The sequence below is a fragment of the Mus caroli genome, chromosome 17 (assembly GCF_900094665.2).
Source record: "Mus caroli chromosome 17, CAROLI_EIJ_v1.1, whole genome shotgun sequence".
Taxonomy (NCBI): Eukaryota; Metazoa; Chordata; class Mammalia; order Rodentia; family Muridae; genus Mus; species Mus caroli.
In genome coordinates, this window is record NC_034586.1 from 44,135,546 (window position 1) to 44,159,496 (window position 23,951).

Sequence of the window (23,951 nt, forward strand, 5' to 3'; positions counted from 1 at the left end):
ATATATATATATATCTTTAACTGGGCGTGGTGGCGCACGCCTTTAATCCCGGCCCAGCACTCGGGAGGCAGAGACAGGTGGATTTCTGAGTTTGAGACCAGCCTGGTCTACAAAGTGAGTTTAATTTTAATGTGTATGAGTATTTGCCTGTGTGTGTGCAGTGCACACATCTGATCCCCTGTAACCAGAATTACAGATCATTATCCGCTGCCCCGTGGTTGCTTTGAACTGAAAAGACAGCCAGGGCTCTTTACTTCTGAGCCATCTCCTCAGCCCCCCCAAATCTGGTTTCTAAAAATTACATTCATAGTCAGGCATGCAGTGTACCTTTAATCCCAGTACTTGGGAGCAAAGGCAGGCAGATCTCTATGAATTTAAAGCCAGCTTGGTCTATATAGAAAGTTTCATGCCAGCCAGAGCTAAAAGGTAACATTTTGTCTCAAAAGAATATTCCAGGAGAGAAGAATCTGGTGTCTATAAAATACCAAATTTTCCAGAGCTGTGTTCAGGGCATGATGCGGTCATCGTGTTCTGAAACAGACTACAATGTGGTTATCCACACAGGATCAGGCCAATGAGATCCATCAACTTTCTGATAGGCAGCACTAACCAGACCCAGTAGATTTAAAGTGAGGGAGACAGGGAGGAGGGGAGGGGAGGGGAGGGGAGAGGATGAAGAGGAGAAAGGATGGGAGGGAGGCGTAGGGAAGAGTGGGAGAGGGAGAGCTTGCATGATATGCTCAAGACACATTGTTTATGTATGAAATTGCCAAAGACTACATTTTATTTCATGAAATATACATTAAGCTGGGGCTTGGTGGTCTGAGCATTTAATCCCAGCACTTGGGAGACAGAGATGGGATAGTCATAAGTTCAAGTCCAGCCTGGTCTACAAATTTCAGGACAGCAATGGCTACATAATAGACAGACTCTGCCATAGATAGATAGATACATACATACATACATACATACATGTATGTATATGACATATATGGCAGGGTCTCTCTAATATACACACTATATAATGTATTAAATATACTATCTTTAATATATTAATAGTATACACAATATAAATAATAAACAAGAAATAATATGAAATATATAAAATAATTATATATTGAATATGTTAAATATTTAATATATTAGTATATTAATATATATGGAGCCCTAACCATGAGGATAGTTTCTTCCTGTGTTCTCTAATGGTACAGAAATTAGCCGGGCGGTGGTGGCACACGCCTTTAATCCCAGCACTTGCGAGGCAGAGGCAGGCGGATTTCTGAGTTCGAGGCCAGCCTGGTCTACAAAGTGAGTTCCAGGACAGCCAGGGCTATACAGAGAAACCGTGTCTCGAAAAAACAAACAAAAAAGAAAAGAAAAGAAAAGAAAAGAAAAGAAAAGAAAAGAAAAGAAAAGAAAAGAAAAAAAAAGGTACAGAAATTTCTTAACTCTACCTGGCCTCTAACTTCCTGTGTATTCATCATTTGTATTCATCGAAGTCTCCCTCGCACATGTCAGAGGGCCCACGGGATGCTCTGGGCCATGCTAGCTTGGCCAGGCAGGTACTTTTTCTGGGACGCAAGAGTCATTTCTAAACTGTCCACCCTTATCTGCTCAGGAAGGGCTCACAGACTCAAGGAACTCGCCTTGGGCCTTTCCTGGTCCAGAAAAAAAAAAAAAAGTGGGGGTGGATCGGGCGTGCCGGTGGGGAACCCGCGGCAGGGGGCGGCTCTGCTCCCCGGCAGGGCGTGGGCCGGGCGAGGTCCTCTGCGCAGCGCACCGTGCCAACAATAGGCTGTTGTGGAAGGAGGCAGGAATGTGGCCCGGGGAGTTGGGCGGCGGGGCGGGGCCGGCTCCGGACGGCAGCCTCTTACCTGTCCAGGTAGCTCGCATTTCCAGGCGAGCGGCGGCGGCGCCCGCACCACCTGTCGCCGGGTGCGCGGGCGGGGAACGCGGCTGGGGACCATGGCCTGCTAGTGTCCCCTGGGAAGACGCTGCGGGGTTCAGTCTGGGGCAGGACAGGGCTAGGGACGGAAGGTCCTTCCCTCGGGGACAGATCGGCCTGCAGCAGCATGAAAAAGAACCAGACCATGCAGGGCACTTTCAGCAAACTCTTTGGGAAGAAGCACGCCCACCCCTCCACCACGTCCCTCTACGCCACCAATCCACCCTGGATTTTCACCCACGAGGCCCAAGAGGAGGGAACCAGGGACTTTGGTGAGTGCACCCGGGCTGGGAAAAAAAAAAAAAAAAAAAAAAAAAAAAAAACAAGGGAGAGTTCCCCGTGGCGCCTCTTCCCTCCTGGCTCTGGCGTCACTTGGGCGCTGGGAAAGCGGGCTGGGGCAGGGACACGTTGGAACCTGTGGACCGGCCGAGGAGATGCTGGGAAGGGGGAGGAGGCGCGGCAACCCGAGTCAGAGAGGTGCAGGGGACCCCTGAAGCGAGGCCGGCGATCCTTGCCGCCCTCACCTGCCGTCCCCTGCCCCACTTCATAACCTTTGGTGGGGTTTCTGTTTGTGCGGCTGTCTTTGCTGTGTCTCCTACCACATATCCGCATTCTGAGTCAGAGATCTAGACGTCTGTCCCTAGCCCTTTCCGCTTCCTCTGTCCCGCAGAGAGAGAGCCTGCCTCAGGTGCCCTTGCCGTTCGTTCTGTTTGAGAAAGGAAAGTCAGCGAGCAGGCCACTGTTAGCAGATTGCCAGCCATTTGCGACATCAAATTAGCTTTGTTTGGTTTGGTTGGGGGTGGGGAGGGAAGGGGGCTGAGTGTCACAGGCTCTTGCCAGGTCCTCTTGGATCTGGGTTGTCTATGGTCTCCGACTGAAGAGTCAGAGGTGGGACAGAGGAGAGCTCGGACCCTTTGAATCAAGAGTAGTGTGTCGTGCTCGCTTCGGCAGCACATATACTAAAATTGGAACGATACAGAGAAGATTGGCATGGCCCCTGCGCAAGGATGACACGCAAATTCGTGAAGCGTTCCATATTTTTTAAAAATTAAAAAAAAAAAATCATTTGTTTGAAGCAGCAAAAAAAAAAAAAAAAAAAAAAAAAAGAGTAGTGTGTCTTTGCAAACTACTGGAAATAAATTGGCCCTTCCCCAGCTCCGGCTATGGCACACTTCTATCTCTTTGTCAATCTCCAGTTTATACACTCTTAACTGGGGGGAACCCCGGGAAAATGGGGGACGGGTACTCACTTCTTGTTTTTGTTCCATGCTTCTGGTGTCTGAAGTGGGAGACAGGGGTGTGTCACCAATCACTCCCTCGTCGTCGGGGAGCGCCTGCCGTCCTCATCACCTTTATGGTACTTGGAGTTCTGTTCAACACCCAAATGATTACATTGGGGGTCAGGGCAAGAGCAAGATCTCACCTTTCCCTGACCTAAAGATCTCTCACCAGCAGGCAAGCAAAACTGAGAGTACACCCTCCCGCCCTTTGGGGGCCTCTGCGGGAAGACAGCCTGTAGGTGCATGAGGAAGAGAAAAGCCATTTCTGAGGGAACCTAGCCTCAGAGTGGAGAGGGAAGGCTGTCCCTGACAGAGCACAGGTTTCAGTAATGGGGAAGAGAGCAGGACCCAGTGGGGGCGTGTCTAGGCAAAGAAGATACCAGTGCAGGCAAGTGAACCCTAAGAGGACTCTGGGATGCCCCAACACCTTCCTTGGCCTGAAGGAAGACATCAATAGCAAACTGTCACCCACCTTTCCTAAGGTGCAAACCCTCCTAAAACGTTTGATCTTTGACTCACTGAGTTTCTGTCTCGTGTAAGATGCTATTATTGGCTTTCTGGATGCGGACGCCAAAGAACAGGGATGTTACAGAACTGGTCCAAGACCGCACGATTTAAATGGTAGAGCTGCGATTTTCCCAGCGGGTAGAAACAGATGCTCTTCGGTAGACACCCAACTCATGTGGCTGTCACCAGCAAGCAAGTGAGAGAATTTCCAGTACCCCAAAGTCTTGCTGGCAAGAGAGCCAACATCTGGACCCAGGCAGAGCCCGACTCTAGCAGGCTTTCTGACTTTTCTCTGGAGGAAGGGATTTGGGGGTGAATGCCTGAAGAACCAGTCCCCACCCACCACCACCACCCCTTTCTCTTCAAAGAGTCTCAGAACAGCCTCTCCACATTTCCTCCCTATTTTGTCTGGATGATCGGACTGTTGGTCGGAATCAGGCCTGGAGAGAGAACAGGGACAGGATACCTTGACAGCTCTTAGCAGCCTAGGCAGGGCAGGAGTCTAGGGGACAGTTCCTCCCTGTCCCCAGGGCAGGGCTGGGCCTTCAGCTGACTCAGCTTGGCTGTGCGTGCCTGGGCTGGGGTTTGGGAAGGGTGGACATCAGCCTGGCTCTCCTGTGTTCTCCAGTGTTCCCTGGGATGCTCACAGGCAGGACCAACCCTCCTCCTCCTTGCTACGGAGGTTTGGGGTTGATGGGGATTCTGGGATGGCAGTGGGTAGGCCAGCCTTCCCTCTGTGTCAGCGATAGTGCTTGCTCCTCCTTGTTTGCTGTTCTGTGGGGACAGTACTGAGTCTTAGCGCCGTGCCTCTCAAGGCCGGGACCCTCTTTACAGCTCCTCATGTCGGGGCGATCCCCTGGCCATAAAAGTATTTTGTTGCTACTTACATGACTGTAATTTTGCTAGTGTCATGATTTGTCATGTAAATATCTGATATACTGGACATCTGATATGCAACCCCAAAGGAGTCTCGGCCCACAGGTTGAAGGCAGCTAGCTTAGACTGCCTGTGGTCATGCATATAGCAAGCTTTCAAGACACAAAAGGAAACTGCTTCAATGAGGCGTTAAGTAGCTGCAGGAGACTGTTAGAGTCTAAAGTAGCTGCCGCTTAGTGTCTAAATCATAGTTTATTACACTCAAATCATTGCAGCAGCTTTTTTGTTGACCTGCTGTGTTGCCCCGGGGTGGCCCTGAACTCCTGGACCCCATTGATCTTCCTGCCTTGGCCTCCCAATAGCTGGGACTACAAGTGTGTGTCACTCACTGTGCCTTGCCCATTCCCATTCTGAACTTTGCCTGTTCCTGCCTACTGCATTTCCTTGTCCTCCAGAGGCGGTTCTCCAAAGGAAATGGGCAGGAAGAGGCCACCCTGAGGTTTCAAAGGGGTGGGGCATTCCAGCTCTAAAGAACCCCGGTGCTGGGTGGGGGGCAAGTGGTTGACAAGGGTGGGGGTAACCAGAAATCGATGTCCAGGTATGTGAAGGAATTGAGCTTGCTGGCCTGGGGCTACAGCCACGTCCCAGGTCCCAGTTTGTTTGCACAAGGACAGGCTGGGTGCAGATATAATCCAAACAGGCGCAGGGGGTGCTGGGTAAATTTTTTCTGTATCTGGTGATTATAGCCCTACTGAATACAATCACAATCTTTTTGTTTTGTTTTGTTTTTTTTTTGGTTTTTCGAGACAGGGTTTCTCTGTGTAGCCCTGGCTGTCCTGGAACTCACTTTGTAGACCAGGCTGGCCTCGAACTCAGAAATCCGCCTGCCTCTGCCTCCCGAGTGCTGGGATTAAAGGCGTGCGCCACCAAGCCCGGCTCCGCAATCACAATCTTTTTTTTTTTTGGTTTTTCGAGACAGGGTTTCTCTGTATAGCCCTGGCTGTCCTGGAACTCACTTTGTAGACCAGGCTGGCCTTGAACTCAGAAATCCGCCTGCCTCTGCCTCCCGAGTGCTGGGATTAAAGGCGTGCGCCACCAAGCCCGGCCGCAATCACAATCTTAATTAAGCCTTCTGCCACCCAAACCAGGGCTTCAAACGGCTGCGCAATTGTCTTTTAAGCACTTGAGAAAATAGATTCAAATCTAAACAGGTCTTTGTAGTCCTTTTTGATAAGAAACGGGTCCTCAAAAGCAGCCGCTGGGACTACCACAACCAAGTTGTTCAAGCTTCCAGCTCCTCTACTCCTTGTGGCCCCTTAGTTGGATCCTTTGCCTGCTGCTAATCCTCTCTATCCCAGCGGTGGGAAGCAGGGACTCTCCTGCACAATTCTACCAGACGAACAGAGCCTTCCCTGCAGAGCCGCCAGACACACGTCAGATGCAAATTTCTCAGGCCCAACCTCCCGGCTAGCATTCCCTAGGCGCCTCATTCCGAGATGGTTCTCTGGACCAGCGGCTCATAGGATTCTTGGGATTTCCTTCCCCTTCTGGAGCTGAGCTGTCGGCTTTCTCCCGAGGACCCCTGCAGGGCACACAGCAGGCTGGAAATGAATGTGTGCTGAACTGTGACTCGTTCCTTAGCAGCATTGGGGATGATGGCTGCTGGCTAGCATCTTCTTCCAGGAGCTCTCCCCAGGCCACACACATTTTGCATACCAGGCCAGGCTAAAGGGTAACCAGCCATGACTCTCCCAGAGCTGAGCGCCTAAATCCAGCCAAGGCTGGGCTATCACTGGCTTATAGACAGCTGACTTGTGCTTTGCTAGGGTGTGAAGGACACTTGTTTACACTCCTGTCATAGGGTAAACACAGCCTGGAGGTGTGCTGTTAAAGACAGGCTGTGGTTTCCTGGTAGTGTGGCACCCCCCCTCTCCACCTCCATACTCTTCCCACACACACACATACCCCACACACCAAACATACACCACATACTCACAACACACACATACCCCACACACACCACATCAACTTCACACCACACACTATACACACACACCCCACATACACCAAACATACACCAAACACACCTCACACACCACATATATACACCACACACCACACCACACACTACACACACACTCACACTACACATGTACCACACCCCCCATACACACACACACACACACACACACACACACGTGCTCTCCTGTCTCTTTAACCCTCACTGTCCCCATTATGGAAGTCCCTCTTTTTGCTGTAGCTAACCCAGAAAGCAGAGTCGCCTTGACCCTGCAGATAGCTGCAGCCTGTAAGTTAATAATGACATATCAGCTTTTTCTTTCTCCTGAGGTGTCAGGGATAGAACCTGGAGTTAGGCAGTGCTGTCCCGTGGAATACACCCCTAGCCTGAATACTAGCTCTTCTATCAGCCCCATCGCCTGGGCTTGTGAAACCCGTCTATTACTATATATCTTCCCGAATCAAGAGTCCTCATTGTGCTGAGGGGGAAGCATCAAAGTGCACATGATCACGTGGCTCTCGTTAAAGAGCAGTTCCTGATTTGACAGGTTTGGAATGGGGGTATCCAGAGTTTCTAGCAAGTTCCAGGTGACATCATTGGACTGCTCTGAGCCCCAAGACACCAGCCTTCTCTAGAGAGTGAAAGGGTTACCTTTGCCCTCTTCAGGCCCCGTGCTAAGACTGGTGTCCTTTGAGATGCCATCATGTGTCACCTGCTTTGCTCTGGGCCCCGCTGCCCTACCTCTGTTCCACCCCAGCTGACACTTCAGTGTCCCCTCTGCCCTTGGACAAAGGCAGGCAGGCCTCTCTCTGGGTGCTTAGGTCAGGCCTGCTAAGGCTTGCTGGGACAAACTGGCCTTTTCAGGTTCCTGTCATGTGAACCTGCTAATTAGCGAGGAAGGGCCTCATTAATGTCATTTGTGGGCCACATTCTCATGGCTGCCTCTTGCTGCTGCCCTGGAAAGCCTGTGCTTCTCCAGCGGTGGAAAACTGGCTGTTCCACCCTCCCGCCCCAGTATACCGGGCCTGGTTTGTGTCTGTCATGTAGTGGACGTGGGGTGAGGGTGGGGGATGTTGGAGGGTTCCAGGTTACTCTGGGTCAAAGCCACGTCTCCTAAACTGAAACTCCATTCCTTCTTAGCACTTGAAATCCAGTAGATCTTAGGCAGTACTCCAGAGGTCACTTGGCAGGGGGTCCTGACAGTTTGGGGCTCTCTAGCTCTGCTCTTCCCCCTGATGGCTTCACTGTCATGAGCTTGGAAGGCTACCTACAAAGTTGGAGTTCATAATCCCCATTTTACAGGTGAAGAAACTGAGCCTGAAAAAGTGCCAGAAGTTCATAGGTATTGCCTAGAGCAACTGAGTGTGAGCCCGGAGGTATTGCCTAGGTCCTCCCTGTGGGCTACATCAACTACAGGAGACTCTCAAACTCTGCATTCTTCCGCTGCTGGGCTGGCTATGACCAGAGGGGTCAGACTCCAGTCATGTGGCTGGCCCTTGAGTACTGGCCTCTCTTGTTGGCCGGATGTGGTGCTGTGGCCATATGACCTCTTCTTGCTTCAGGTTCCACATCAAAATGGAGACTCTTGAGTATTTCCCCTGGCTGGCAAGATGGGCTCATAGGGGGAAAGGTTTCACTTCTGTTCAGTACCTAGAACCCATGTAAAGGTGGGAGGAGAAAACCAACACAGCAAAGCTGTACTCTGATCTCCACATGCATGCTGTGGTGCACACACGCGTGAGCGCGCGCACACACACACACACACACACGGGCATGTGATAGCTCAGAGCAGGAGGAGAGCCTGGCATGTTCTATGGCTATGGTGGGAAGCAGGGTGGTTTCCTAGCAGACATAAGGCTTGGGTTCAATTACTAGGACTATAAGATAAAGAATAGTGCCTACATCAGGCAGGGTAGCTCAAGCCAGTGAGGCCTGGGCCAGCCTGGGCTAGAGCAAGACCTTTCTTAAAGAAAAAAGTACGCGGGTCATAGTGTATGCTTAGTACAAGCTTAATATCAGTAGCTTGATATATGCTAGCCATTAATTTATCGATTGATTTTCTTGCTACTCTGGACAGATCTAGGATTTAGAGACTACAAGCTAAGTCACTGTCCCAGAATATCTTGACCTCAATGACCATGGAGGTCCATCACCAGATTTTGGCCCTAAGAATAGAAAGCATTTTACCAAAGGCTTTCAACCTGAATTCTGCGGGAACAGATGCAGATTTCATGGCTCCTTCTCTTGGGTGGAGAAGTAGGGAAAAAGGACTCAAGAGTCTGCCAGCAGCTTGTGGCTAGTCCCCGGCTTCCTAAGGCATCCCACAGGTAACACACATACACAGAGGCATGTGCATGCCCCACCCAGGACAGAGAACCAGGCATGCCCTGTTAGGGAACGACATCGAGAGCCAGGCCGTGTGAGATGCCACACTGACCTGTAAACCTGACGCTATGGGGGGCTTTGTGGCTTTGACCCAGTCCCTTCCACGGTGGGCCTCAGTCCTTCCACGAGCCAAGAAGGCAGCCCCAAGCATCAAGAGCTCACAATGAATCATGGCAAGGAAACAAGAGGCCATTTCCCTCTTGATGGTTCTTACCATGGGCACAAGTGCTCCTTATACTTTACAGGGGATGTGACTTGATTCAGGCTCGAAGCCTTAAAGGCTTAGCAGGAAAAAGGGGGAGGAGGGGACCAGTGGTGATGCTGATGGTGCTGGTGCTGATGCTGATGTTGATGGTGATGGTGCTGATGGTGATAATGTGCTTGTGCTTTCTTGGGCTTTTTAAAAAAATTACATTTGATTTAGTGGTGCATGTGTGCGTGTATGCGTGTATGTGTATGTGTGCGAGTGCACATGTGTGTTTCTGCGTCCTCAATGCCATTGTGTGGAGCAAAGGGCAACTGCAGCAGCCAGTTTTCCCCTTCTCCCATGTGGGTCCCAGGGATGAATCTCAGGTCAGGCTGGGTAGACAGTGCCTTTACCTGGGGCTAGCTTCCCAACCCTTGGTCTATCTGTGGTTTGGTTAAGACTCACACCTTGTTCACATGCTCTCGGCATCTTAGGACACTCCTAAAGGCCCTCCTGGAGGCTTCCCCTTCTGAGTGTAGGTCTTTGCCTTTTCTGGCCTTCCAAACCTCTCCTACCACGCCCCCCCCCCACGCCCCAGCCGGGGCATGCGTGACACTCCCGAAGCTTCTGGGCACACAGCCCCTTCCAGTGGACAGACTGAGTAGAGAGGAGGCTGCCTGACTGCGGAGAAGACAGGGCCTGGTTTTCTGACCGAGCCCTGTCCAGCCTCCTTCCAGGCACCCCTCTGCCTCCTTCTCCTCTGTCCCCGGCCTGAAGAGGGGCTGCTTTTCAGGAAGACCCACTCCAGTGTTCTTGACTCTGATCCACAGAGTTTCAGCTACTTCAAGAGGAAGTCCCCACTTGGGAGGGCTTCTGACAGTCTATGTGGTTCTGGTTCTTCGCCTTGAGTCTGGAGAGGAAAGAAACAATTTGACCTTGAGCTCTTGAAAAACCTGGCTTGCGGTGGCCATGCTAACACTTGGGTGGAGGAGGGCCTAGATTGAGCCTGTCAGCCTGCCCACTGGTCCCTTCCGGGTACAGTGGCCTGATGATGCACATCTTTATCCCTGCACTAACAAGGCAGAGCCGGTGGGCCTCTCTGAGTTTCACATCAGAGCTATATAAGGAATTTCTCTTTCTCTTTTCTTTCTCTCTCTCATACTCTGTGTGTGTGTGTGTGTGTGTGTATACATATATGTATACATGTATGTTGTGGGTCCTGGAGAATCACAAACAGGTTGCAAGCCTTGGCCGTTGGTACTTTTACCCACTAAGCCATCTCACCAGTCCAAGTTTTTGTTTTATTTTTGAGACAAGGTCTCAGTGTAGCCCAGGCTAACCTAGAAGTCACTGTATATATAGCCTAAGCTGGCTTTGAGCTAGTCCTAGCTAGCATTCCTGTGTCATCAGTCCTTTGACCACCAGTATTTGAGAGGTAAAGCCACCAGGGACCAATGCCAGCAACAGTGTCCAGGCGTCAAGGCTGGGTCGTGGGGCCTGTGAGACAGTGATGACAGAATGCCCACCCTCCCGGGCACACGAAGGGGTCGGGCTCGGAACAGGCTCTGTTCTAGCCACCTGTGGGCTTCGGCAGTCAGCGTTCCCTGCTTCATGATACCCATGGTCTGTGTGCACAGTCCACAGACCAGAGCCTGGCAAGCCAGACCAGGACATCATGTTCACTCCCAGTGCTCTGAGAACTGTGTTCTGGAACAATGGTGGGCACAGTGGAGCTGTTATCGGGGGACCCATGGGGGGATGGAGAGTCTCGAGTGGGCCCTGCCACCTCCCATCGCTGGGTACCCTTATTACATCCAAACCCCCGGAGTTTTCTGCAGCAGAAGTCGCCTGCACAATTCTGTTCAATTTCCTCCTAAAATGTGTACGGTGGTTTTCTAACCAGCACTGGGGGTCTGGTTAATTGGGATTTATTTATTTGGGACAAGGTATCGCGATGTAGACTTGGCTAGCTTGGAACTCTGCCTGCCTTTGCCTCCTGAGTTCTGGGATTAAAGGCATGCGCCACTACCCTGGGCTCTATTTAATTGTGAGATTCTGACCTCTTTCTTCTCTGGCTGGAGAGAAGAAGGTCTCTCCTTCCCTCAGGTCTGTTAAATAGGGCAACTGCCTTCTGTACGTATGACCCACAAAGCAGGAGGCCTGTGGATGTGACAGTACGCACGAACGTGGGAGGAAATGGCGAATTCTTATCAGTGGTGTCAAAGGTCGTGAGAGAGACTGGTTGAGAACCTTGCAACTCACCGGTCCGTGGCTTTAGATACAGCCCAGAGCAGGGTCTGGAGGGTCTATTCTGTGTCATCTTCCCTCCGGGTTAGGGATCACATTTAGTTCAGTCCCTCTGTGTACTGGTCGCACGTATACCCCCATAGCTGATATATAAAGTTGACACTCTCACTTCCGTTGGGCAGATAGGACACCTAAGGTTTGGGGGAGATTAAACAACGTTTACAACCAGTGGGATTTTTTTAAAATATATTTTTGCTGCACTAATTCTTTTGCTTTCTCTCTATTCTGCAGTCAAGGGTACACTGAAGCAAGACGATGGCACGCGCGCGCGCACAGACACACACATACAGACAAGGGCACGGACACACAATGGTGGTGGTGGGTTGGGGTCAGGAAGTGCTTGACCTAGAGAGGGGTGCTGGCCACAGGGGACAGCAGGTGGCTCCTCTGCTCTGCTTGTTCCAGATTAGCAATGCAAACACTTGAGAGAAATGTCAGATAAGCTTTCGCCCTCCACCACCCAAGCCTCGGCCTGGCTCTCAGGGGCAGGTGCTGTGTGAATGTGGAGGGCTGGAAGGGTACTGGAGGGTGTCAGGAGAGTGATGGTGGCTGTGGGCCAAAGCTTCAGGCACCCACCCCAGTCTGTTCCACAACGGGACCTCGCCATTGCCACAAGCAATCTCATCGCCACAACCACGGGATCTCACTGTGTTAGAGTGTGAAAGCCCACAACCCCAAGGCTTGGTTTCCTCTCTGGGATCTGCAGGTGGCCTGGACCCCTTCTGTGACGCCCAACTCACAACTCCCCTCTCTGCCTTTCATAGATGGGATCTATTATGGAGACAATCGGTTCAACACTGTGAGCGAATCGGGAACAGCCACGCTGAAAGCCCGGCCCCGAGTCCGGCCCCTGCTGACTTTCATTCCTCTGGTGAGTGTGTTCACTGCCCAGAGTCTGTTCCAGGTGGGCCACCTCACCTGCCAAAAATGGAGCAGGTCTGCCACATCCGCCTCGCCCACTGTCCACTCCCTTCCTTCCTGATGCCAACCCAGGGAGGCTTCTGGGAAGAGGCAGGGTTGACCAGGCCCTGGATGCAGGGAGAATGTAGTTGGCATTACTTGTGCCCGCTCTAAGAAATGCTGCCCAGTAGAGCATTGGCCAGGCAGAGGCAGCCGGTGTTATTTACAAGGGATGATCAAGAAGGGCTTCCTGGAGGAGGCAGAATCTGAATTTCCTCATAGGATAAATAGTTGTGACACTTGGGAGAAGGGCATTTGGGACAGATTCTTTTGTGTTTATGAAACTACAGGAAACCAAAAGCTCTCATCTTTTGTTCCAAGATAGCATCTTGCTAGCCCTGGCTAGCTCAAATTGCTCAGTGGTTTTCCTGCCTCTGTCTCCCAAGTGCTGGTATTACAATTTCACCGAGCAAAGCAAACATCTTAATATATATATATATATTATTATATAGTATATAGTATATATATGTGTGTGTGCATATATAATGTGTATGAGTGTTCTGCCTTTATGTGTATCTGTACACCATGTATGTACAGTGGTCACAGAGGCCAGAAGAAGTTATCTTAATATATATATATATATAGTATATAGTATATATATGTGTGTGTGCATATATAATGTGTATGAGTGTTCTGCCTTTATGTATATCTGTACACCATGTATGTACAGTGGTCACAGAGGCCAGAAGAAGTTATCAGAAGCCCAGGAGGCAGAATTACAGGCACTTGTGAGCAGCCGTGTGGATGCTGGGAATCAAACATGGGTCCCCTCTAGAAGAATAGTAAGCCATCTCTGCAACCCCAAATAAATAGCTTACAGGCCACAGTTGGGATTTTGCTCTTTGATAAGTAGAAGAGACTCCAAAGAACCTCTCAGGAGTCCTGGCAAGATGGCTCAGTGGGCCAAGGTGCTTGCCACCAAACCTGATGATTTAAGCTTGATTCCCCAGAACCCATGGTGAAAAAAGAGAACAGATTCCTGCAGCCTGCCCGCTGACCTCCACATTTGGGCTGTGGCATGTGCTTGCTGCCTCTCCCCCGTGCAAAATAAATAAGTAAATGTACCAAAAAAAAAAAAAAAAAAGCCCACTGGATAAATGGTTCTATTCTCCTAAGGCTGTCCAATCCAAGTCTCCTGTGTGGTTTTAGAGGGGCTCTATTAAAAGTAAAAACGAAACATCTTGTGTGGGTGTGGGAGTTCATGCCTACAGTCCCAGCACCTGGGAGGTAGGAGCTGGAAGATCAGGAGCTCAAGGAAGCCTGGCCTATAAGCCTGGACTAGGTGGGACCGTGTCTCCAAAAGGCCTAAAAAGCAAAGGAAAGTTAAAAACTAGAAAGAAAGAAATGTCCTGGCTTCATTTCCCAGTAACAAACACGGGCTAAGTGTGGGGGTTCCTGTCCCACAGCCCCAACATTTTGAGAGATGGAATTCCGTCATCCTTGGCTACATGAGACCCTGTCTCAAAACACAGCCAACAGACAAACAACCACGCCTTTCAGGTCATGTATTTTCTGTTTAAAAGTGACCTCTGAGGCTGAGGCTGTAGTTCAGTCAGCAAAGTGCTTGCTCGCGCCTCTGGATTCAGTCCCCAGCATCACAAAAAAAAAAAAAAAAAAAAAAAAGAAAAAACAAAAACACCAAACAGGACTGGCTGAGCCCGCCTGTGATTGAAGCACTTGAGAATTAGAGGCAGGGAGAGCCGAAGTTGAAGGTCATAGACACAGAATTGTCAGTTTCAACTAGAAGGTTAAAACAAAACCAAAACAAACAAACTCCTGCCCAATTCATATCCAGGGATGCTCACAACTGTGTAGAGACTCCTGTGGCCAAGGTGATGATCAACTGAAGTTAGCATCCTATTTCTAGAAGTGAATTCCAGGCTCCCCTCACTGCCTCATAGCGAATTCTGGAGATGGTGGTACAGGAGCTGCCACACCTGTCCCTGAACTGGTTAATGAATAATGACCAGCTCCTAATGTCCTGGCCCCTCCCCCAGGGTCAGTGAGGCCCCCTCCAGTCTCTTACATCTTCTCCCCGCCCAGCCTTTCCTGCTGTCCCCACTGCCCTCACCCCAATCTGGGCAGAACCTCAGGAAGTCTATGGAAGATTCAGGCTAAGTCAAGGCTTTTAGGACTGCTCGGACCTGGAGTACTGGGCCTCTTGAGGACATCCCTTGGGAACATTCTTTCTGCACAAACCAGGAAGTCCCCACTGTGCAGAATAAGAGAGGACTGACATGTCAAACTAATAACCGAAACCCATTGGGTCCATGGGAGTGTCTCGTACAGAGCCAGAACTGAACCCAGGAGGGACATTTACCACATTCCTTCAGTGCTGGCTAAGGTAGAGCGGCCTGCCTGGTCCCACCCTCCCTGAGAGCACAGCTAACACTGGAGTTCCAAAGAGCATATATCCTTGAACAGAGAGAGCCACCCCCTCCCTAACACACACCAAAAACCCCCACTTCACAGCCCGAGGCTCTAGCCCTGAGACCGGAAATGATTTGCATATTGTCCTGCAGAGTCCAGACCCATGCTCCCTGAGGCCAAGTCCCAGGTCCAAATGCCCCTCAGGCTGCCCTAACCTTCCCTCCATGCCCCACCTGGCAGCTTTGTCTTCCCCCTTCCAGGACCCTTGACAGAATTATTCCCACCTCCCTGGCCTGGTGCTTGCCACCCTCATCCTGTGTCGCCTTCTGGATCTTGGAATCTTCGAGGCCCTAATGAAATGGTTTCAAGGGTTTGAGGAGAGTTTTTAGCTGAGGACTCTCAGGATCCACCAAATTCAGACCCCTTGGCCTAATTGCTGCTCCGATCTTGCTTCAGGTTACGGGGCTGGAGTAGCTTCCAGCCTCGCTCACCACCTGCTCTGGGGATAGGTCAGTTGAGCAGCTCGTTTTTTCCTATCTGATCTCGGGGCCCCTTCCATAGGCTCTGGGCTTTCTTCCAGTGCCCCAGGTGCGAGTGTGGACTCACTTGTTCAGAACCCCAGTCCCATGTCAGGGTGGGAGGGTCTATGGGCCAGTACCTGAGCCTTGCCCCTTCTGCCTGGTGTGGTATTAAACCTCTAAGGGCCTCACTCAGTTCTTTCTTACCCTCCCACCTGCAGAGAGCACCTCCCAGGCCTGGAGGTGAGGAAGGGAAGCCACCAAGCAGTATCACCCTGGCAAACAGATGAGGCAGGCCCGGCCAGGGTCTTTGAGCCCTGCCTGGGTGTCTTCTGAATGTCCTCTCATCTTTTAAGAGCCAGCCAGGGGACAGGTTCAAAAAGAGGGTTGCCTTCAGGTGCCTTACTCTAAGAAATACTTTCTCAAGTCTCCATAACCAAAGGTCAATCATGAAACAGACCTTTGGGGTCCTTGGTCATCAGATCCCTGTCCCCAGTCCCAGCCCTACCTCGGGTTGTGGAGTGACAGAGGACCAGACCCTTGTTCTCTTCCAGGCCTCTGATTTCTTTGCCCTTTGGTAGGGCTGACTACTGTGAATCGTCCTCTAGGGTGTCCCCAGCGGTGAGTTTCTGTGCTAAGTGACTATACTGGCATGGGAGGGGGTGTGGCAAGCTCTTACACATGCCTCACACACAGATCCGGATTCTTCCTGGAGGAGGGTTGTTTTCTGGCCAGCAGGCCCACCCACCTCACTAATCTGGGGGTGGGGGGATGGGGGATGGGGGGTGAGGTTTAGAGCTACCACACAGGAAAAGTTGGAGGACCTCAGCTGTCATCAAGAGGGGACATACTGCCGCATGGTGGTACATGTCTGAGATCCCAGCTATGCAGACGCAGACTGAGGAGAGCTGAAAGCTGAGGATGCTGCTACGGTACAGGGCCATGTTACTAAATAAGGATACACAAGAGCTGGGGCGTGGCCCAGTAACAGAGCACTCTCCTCCTCGCATGCACCATAAGCTGGGTTCACTCTCTGGTGTGGGGTGGGGATAAGAACACAGAGACCTGGGCCTGTGAGAGAACCCGGTAGATAAAGGCTCTTGCCGCCCAGCCCCGTGACCCAAATCCAATCGCCAGGACCCGAAAGGTAGAAGGAGAGAGGTGACATTTGAGGATCATCCTGTGACCTGTGCACATGTGCATACTTGTACACAAAAATAAATAAATGTAATAAGATTAGTGACATAATGATGATGATGATAAAGATAAAAAATGCTGGACCCACAAAAGAGCAGGCTTGCCCTGGACTAGAGCAGGCTTGCCCTCTAGAGCAGCAGAGGCAGGTTTGGTGGCACACACCTTTAATCTCCGTGCCTGAGGCAGAAGCAGGAGGATCTCGGTGAGTTCCAGGACAGCCATGGCTACTTGGAGAGATCCAGTCTCAAAGCAAAAGGAGCAGCAGACCTTGGAGCTGGGTCTTGGCCACAGGCCTCAGGAAGAGCAACCTCTCTCCCCTACTTCCTAGGGAAAATGGAGCCCAGAACTCAAGGCTGAGGCTGCCCTATGCTAAACCCTGAGCAGTAGCTGATTGTCCCGGGTGACCTCTTCTCTGCACCCCATCTGATCCTGCCATCCCCGGGCTGATGCTTATGAGAAATTTGAAATTAAATGTCCGTGTGGTAACTATGGGCAAACTGGCTGGACAGGTCTTGGAGTGCCCAGGGCGGTGAGAGCTCCCAGGGTTGCCCTGCCCTCTGAGTCACACAGGCCTGGTCCTGCCAAGGGAAGGAAATCCCTGAGCTGCAGGAGAGACCTACGTGTCTCCTCTAGGCCCACTCCCTCTAAGTCCCTGATCGCCTGGGAGCCCTAAGATCGGCCGGAAAGCAGCCTCAGCTCTGCCGTGGAGCCCACCCAGACAGCTGGCTCGGAACACATCCCTAAACTCAAGGTGGAGACAAGGCAGGCTGGGTCTCACTGATCTTGTAGGTGATGTTGAATGGAAAGGCTATAGAGTCTGAGGTGGCAGAGCTCGCAGTGAGCGCAATGAGCATCAAGTTGGAGGTTTTACTGCCCTCCCACCCTCTTGACCCCTTCATTCACAAGAGTCCCTCAAAGCCAGCGACACCCTCATCCTCACCTATAAACAGCTGCCTCTTGGCTAGCCCCTGTCCTGACCTGGCTGCCTCAGGAGGGTTGACCAGGAAGATTTGTTAAAAGTGGAATCAGCTCTGGGAGACACTATATGGACGGTCGTCAGGGACCTGCTCCTTTGGCCCAGCTTACTGCTTGTCCTGGAGGGAGGGCTAGAGCTGAGACCTGGGGCAGAGGCCCAGCAGCAGCCAGGCCGCTATAGCTCTGACCCCAGGAAGCCAAGCAAGGACGAGGATGTGGGAAGCAGCTGAAAGCTTTGGGTTTGTTTGTTTGTTTGTTTGTTTTTTAGACAAGGATTCTTGCATCCCAGGCTAGCCTTGATTTCCTTATGTCACCAGTGAGCATCCTAAACTTTTAATCATGAATTTAAAATTCTATCTTCAGCAAACCCTTATTATGTCACCCTGGCTGGCCTGAACTCTCTATGTAGACCAGACAGGCATCCAACTCAGGGATCCTTATGTCTTATGTCTCTGCTTCTCAGTGCTGAAATTAAAAGTGTTAGTCACTAAGCACGACCATACACACACACACACATATATATATGTATATGTATACATATAATATACATATATACACATACATATATGTGTGTGTATATATGCATATATATATATATATATATTATATTCATTTATTTAGTGTATATGTATACTCTCCTATGCCTTGCTCTGTGTGTCCTGGAGACCTAACTCATCAGGCTTCCTGGCAAGAATCTTTACCTACTGAGCATCTGGCCAGCACACCCTTGAACTCCAGATCTTCCTGTCTCTACCCTGGAATGCTGGAATTACAGGCATGCACTACCATTGCCTGATTTATTGGGTGCTGGGAATCGAACCCAGGGCTTTCTGAGTGCTGAGTAAGCACCCCAAACATTCTGACAACTGAGGACACCCTCAGCTGAACTGGGGGCTTCCTGTGTTACCACACATGTAACTGTCTACCAAGCAGTCTACTGAGGAAGCTATCCCCAGCCCAGTTGAGCTGATAGCTGAAATCACCCGCCCATCTGTCTGATTCAGAGATCTTAGATGCTATGGAGGCCACGGCTGTTCTCCAGGTCTAAGTCATGTCCTGTCGTGGGTTTGCAGTGCTCTCCTGCCCACACTCCTACATTGCCCCCCACAAACCAGTGGCAGCCAGCTGGCCCTCACTCTGTTGAGCACCTTGATGCCTGTAAAACCCTTCTGTGACTCCCACTCTGGCTGGACGTGAGGAAGGACCCAAGCCGGCCTGGCTGTTACCTTGGAGCAGGGTCTGCTCCCTCCCCCATGTCCCTTAGAGCTCCATAGGCCACCTCCCGGTCCAGGGCACAGACAGGCTCAGAAGGAGGCTGGTGAGGAAGGCTTTCAGGCTCCAACACCAAGGTCAGCCATGCATTTACCTGCTGGCCCAACCTCTGGGGATCTACCCTTGGGGCTTGGCTGGACTCAGGAATCCCAGGCACGAGGATGTGTGTACCGGGGCAAGAGGAGGTCAGTGGGGTGGGATGGAGTGTGGAGCTCTCTCGTAGCCGGGGTGAGCAGCAGACTCTATCAGGCAAAACTCGAGGGGGGGGGGAGAGGTGGCTAGCTTGCTGCTTCCTCTACTCATTCTTTCCTCTCCCCTTTCTTCTCCCCTTTCCTTTCTCTTCCCTTCCACCCTAAAGTGATAACAAAGGGGACAGGAGAGGATTCCTGGTGACTTGTCCCTGACCGTAGGGAAACACCCATTTTCCCCAAAACATGTGCACAGAGGAGTCAGGGGGCCATGCCCTGGGCACAACATCTGGAGATTCAGGCTCTGACTAACCCACAGAGGGTTTTTGAGGTTTATTTATTTTAGTTTGTGGCATGAGTGTTTTTGAATGCATATAAGTCTCTGTGCTATGTGTGTGTGTGTGTGTGTGTGTGTGTGTGTGTGTGTGTGTGTGCTGCCCACAGAGTCCAGAAGACGACATTGGATCCCTGGAACTGTAGTAACAGCCTTCTAGTGCTGGCAACTGCACCAGGCCCTCTGGAAGACCCCTTAACTGATGGGCCTCTCCAGCCTCCCACAAGGGAGAGCCTGACAGCAAACACCTCCCTCCTCTGCCCTGCTTTTCAGGGTCTGTGGGCATGCCTCAGCCTCTGTAGTCCAACCATCCCAAGGTAGGTGGGGTCCACCCCACTTTATAGAGTCCAGACAAGAACGCCAAGTCCTGGGAGGCCGGAGGGACACCCACTGAGCTTTGAGGGGTACTGTCTCTGCCTTTGTGATAACTGTTTGGGATGTTGCTTAGCTTGTTGTTTGGAAACAGAACTTCATGTAGCCCAGGCTGGCCCTTGAACTCACTGATCCTCCTGCCTCTGCTTCCCAAGTGCTGGGAGGGGTTTGCTACTATACCCAGCTCATATTTTGTTTTTGTTTTATGTTTTGCTTTATCTCAAGATGGGGGTCTCCATATGTAGCCCAGGCTACCTTCCAACTTGTAGTAATCCCCCTGTTGCTGCCTTCCAAGTTACAATTACAGGTGTGTGCCACCGGTCTGTCTGCTTTCCTCTAGTTATAAAGACTGGTCTTTAAAGATAGCCTGATTTTGTTGTCCAGGCTAACCTGGGACTCAGCCTGGTCTTCCTGCTTCACTCTCTCTCCGTGGATCATGAGTATGAACCAAACACCCTACAATTAAGAATCATAACTATGTTGGGTGGGTTGGGTTTTTTTTTTAATTATAAATGAAATACAGTCACTTGTTAAGAAAGGAAGCTGAGGGGCTGCCCGATGGCTCAACAGGGAAAGGAACTTACCACCAAATCTGATGATCCCTGAGGCCCATACGGTGGGAAGAAAACATGATTCCCACAGCTTGTCCTCTGACCTCCTCCGCAAGCTCGCCGTAGTATGTGCACACACAAACATAAAGGAAAGTAGCTGGCATGGGGATTTGTGCGTATCATGTGGCAGATGGGGTACAGAGGCAGGAGGATCACCAGTTCAGGGCCAGTGTTGACTATATACAGAGGTAAAGACCAGCCTGGGCTACACAGGGCTCTGGTTTCTTCGTTTCTTTAAAGGGAGAAACAGACAAGGAAGAAAATAAGCCTGAATGTTCTTGGAGTCTTACCCCTCCCCTCCAGGCTCCCCAAATCAGCCTTGCCAGAGCAGTTGGTTCACTGCCCATGTCTTCCTCTGAACTGAGGCACCAGCCATGGACCCCGTGAGATGGCCCATGGCCCCAGCTTCCTGGTGTTGTCAGGCTGGGGAGACGAGGAAGTGCTGAGGCCCAGTTTCATGACATGACATTCTGACTGGCAGAGCCGGGCTGGGCTCCGCCCCAGGCACTGAAGGAGGACACCTGCCACAGCAGGGAAGGGCATGGCCTTGTAAGGCTCAGGCGCTCACTGAGTGCCTTCTGCATGATGCCCACAGGCTGGTCCACTCCTCGGGGATGTGGACAGCCACCCCTTAAGTGCAGAGCATGGAGGCACAGGCTGATTCCCACAGGCAGCGTCTTGGACGGTTTGCTATTTTACCAGAGCTAGAGGCCAAGGATAAAGTGGTGCTTAGGTAAGCAGGGCACAGCATACACACAGAGACACACACACAGATACACAGGCACATATACATACTCACAGATACATATACAGACACACACACACATGGACACACACAGACACACACAGGCTCATATACATACTCACAGATACACATACAGACACACACATGGACATACAGACACACGGACACACGGACACACATACACAGGGACACACATACACCATGATTGCTGGCTGGTGGCTCCTGGAAACTCAGCTTCTGAGAACACCTTTCTTGGCCTTCCTCCCAGGAGTTAGACAACCACCCAGAGGCCACGGAAGTAAGCTGTCCTAACACCCTGTCCTTGTAGGGTGGCCTGAGTATCAACGGATATCTAGGTCATCATTCGCATAGCCAAGGTTAGGGAGCCACAGAAGGGGCACCGTATGAGCCAGCCTCACAAAACACCATGGTCAATGAGACCTTTGGAATACATTTACAGGCGAGGCAGGCTGACTTTGCTCTGAGCTGATTGGTAGCTGAGCTGGCATGAGAAAACAGATTTCTTTTTCTTTCTCCTAAATTCTTCATACCACTTGCTCACTCCGGAATTTACTCCTTCAAAAGGATTTGTTCAGTTGTCTAAAACTAGACATGTATATGTAGACACCCAGCTGTCCTGACCTCCAGCAGGCTGGTGGCATGCTCTAGCCAGTAACAGTGTGCACTGCGTTGACCCACAAGAACCATGAAGAACAAATGCTGTAGCCACTTGCTATGTGACCTGGGGTGATGACCTCAGCCTATCTGTGCCTCGCTTTCCGCACCTGGAAAGGAAATAAGTTTTTTCTGGTTCCTGCATAGACTAATTGGGTTGCTGTGTTTGACATACGCTGAGTGGTGTTTTCAGGAGATATGACGTAGTAACTGTCGGCTATAAAAATAGTGTCCTAAGGCCTGTAGACTTCACAGGGAAGGGAAGTTAGTACCAACTTGGATTGCCAAGAACTTCACAGGGGAGGGGCATTTAAACTGGGGTTTAAAAAGCAATGGTGGAGATGGGCGTGGTAGCGCACTCCTCCAGTACTTGGGAGGCAGAGGCAGGCAAATTTCTGAGTTCGAGGCCAGCCTGGTCTACAGAGTGAGTTCCAGGACAGCCAGGACTACACAGAGAAAAAGGAAGGGTCTCTGCTCCAAAGAGGAGGGTTGCTGCCAGAGCCCACTTGCTGAGAAGAGGAGCAAGCTGGGTCTTCTCCAGGAAATGTTGGTTGGAGCTCAGGGTTTACGGAGTGGAGAGATGGCGACAGAGCTATAGAAAATCCACCTTATGACGGGTCCTGCTCAGACACCATGGGAAGGTAGCTGGATTTCTTCCCCTAGACCAATGTAGAGACACTGGAAGAGGGAAAGCATCCTGCTTGCAACATGTTTACTTGTTTGTGCTGAAAAATGAACTCAGGGCATTACATGTGTCAGGCGAGTAAACTACTACTGAATTGTAACACAGGGGTTCTGTTCTTACTGTTGAGATAGTCTCTAGTCCAAACTGGACTCAGACATAATTCATTCTGTAGCTCAGGATGATCCTCCTGCCTCCACTTCGCAAGTGCTGGGATGTTAGCGTATGCTGTCGTACTTAAGTGTCTGCAGAGCTTGGGACCCAACCTAGACATCACATCATGCACTGGGGCACCAGAGCTGCATCCATCCCATGTGCATAAGTGTGTGCTCCTGTGTGGAGGGCGGAGCACACCACACCTTATCGTGCATTCCCCTAGACTGGGCAGCCACTGAGCTTCAGGGATGTACTTGTCTCTGCTTCTCCAGTGTGAGGATTAAAGATGCGTGCCTGGCTTTCCCGTGGGGGCAGGGGAAAGGAGGGCACTCTCCTCCTTAAGCTGTCATGACATGCACTTTACTAACTGGTACATCTTCTCAGCCTGTTTCTTGTTGTTTGTCAGTTTAAGAAGTTTACAGTCATGCTCCTGCCTCTGGAGTCCTGGGATTATAGGCATGCATCACCAGGACCACCTGGAAATGTGCAGAAAGAGAGGGGGAGCATTGTAGAGACTCAAAGGCTCACTGGACTGCTGTGAAGTGGGAGTGACTGGAAAATGGGAAGTGCTAGAGGAGTAGCTGGGAGTAGTTGGGACAGAAGTGCTAGAGTAAATAACAGATTCCTTTCTTCCTTTTATTCTTGTGTGTGTAGACACGTGAGTGTAGGTATGCGTGGCAGGGCATATGTGTGAAGGTCAGAGGACAGTTTTGTGAGGCGCCATTTTTTCCTTCCAAATTGAGGCAAGGACTCTCTTGTTTTGGGTGCTATGCAGTGTACTCCAGGATAGCTGACCTGAGTCCTTCCTGTCAGTTCTCTCATATGTGCCTCCCATCTCACAGTAGGCCTGCTGAGAGGACAGATGCATGCCACAGCGTTCAGCTTTTTATATTTTGGGGATCTCCCTTGGGTTGTCAGGTTTGCACTACAAGAGCATCTCCCTGGTCCACTTCCTTCCTTCTTTTTTTTTAGATTTGTATTTTTTATTATTATTGTATATGTGTGTGTGTGTGTATATACACACACACACACATATATACATATATATACACACACACATATATATACATACATCACATATATCACATATATCACACATGTGTATGTATGTGATACATATATACATACATACATACATACATATATGATGCATAATTGTGTGCTCACAGATCCAGAGGACAACAGTTTGGATTTCTTTCCTTGTCAGGCAGTACATCTTGTTGGTCCAGAAGAAAGGTAAAACCAAAGGATGTAACTTTGCTTTTAGTTTTCTGAGACAGGTCTCATATAGCCCAGGTTACTACGGCTACACATGACCCTCCTGCCTTGACTTCACAGGTGTGCACCGCAGTGTCCAGATAAACTTTTGGTTTGGTTTGGTTTGGTTTT

The 23,951-nt window shown here is 50.6% G+C and overlaps 2 protein-coding genes and 1 non-coding gene across 3 annotated transcripts in view; 2 read left to right on the forward strand and 1 right to left on the reverse strand.

The window, feature by feature from the left end:
* LOC110283807 overlaps positions 1–2,662 on the reverse strand; it is a 28,311-nt gene extending 25,649 nt beyond the window's left edge. Inside the window, exons 1-2 of the mRNA XM_021149318.2 lie at positions 2,470–2,662; positions 1,875–2,062 (exon numbers count right to left, since the gene is read on the reverse strand). Coding sequence (XP_021004977.1) covers positions 1,875–2,062; positions 2,470–2,493 — 212 coding nt within the window. The 5' untranslated portion in view covers positions 2,494–2,662. The remainder of the gene's footprint in view (positions 1–1,874; positions 2,063–2,469) is intronic.
* Positions 1,936–23,951, forward strand: part of C17H6orf132 (chromosome 17 C6orf132 homolog) — a 36,496-nt gene continuing 14,480 nt past the window's right edge. Inside the window, exons 1-2 of the mRNA XM_021149317.2 lie at positions 1,936–2,217; positions 12,272–12,378. Coding sequence (XP_021004976.1) covers positions 2,073–2,217; positions 12,272–12,378 — 252 coding nt within the window. The 5' untranslated portion in view covers positions 1,936–2,072. The remainder of the gene's footprint in view (positions 2,218–12,271; positions 12,379–23,951) is intronic.
* LOC115029810 lies at positions 2,881–2,987 on the forward strand. Its single transcript, XR_003835368.1, has one exon. It is a non-coding gene; the product is annotated as a U6 spliceosomal RNA (small nuclear RNA).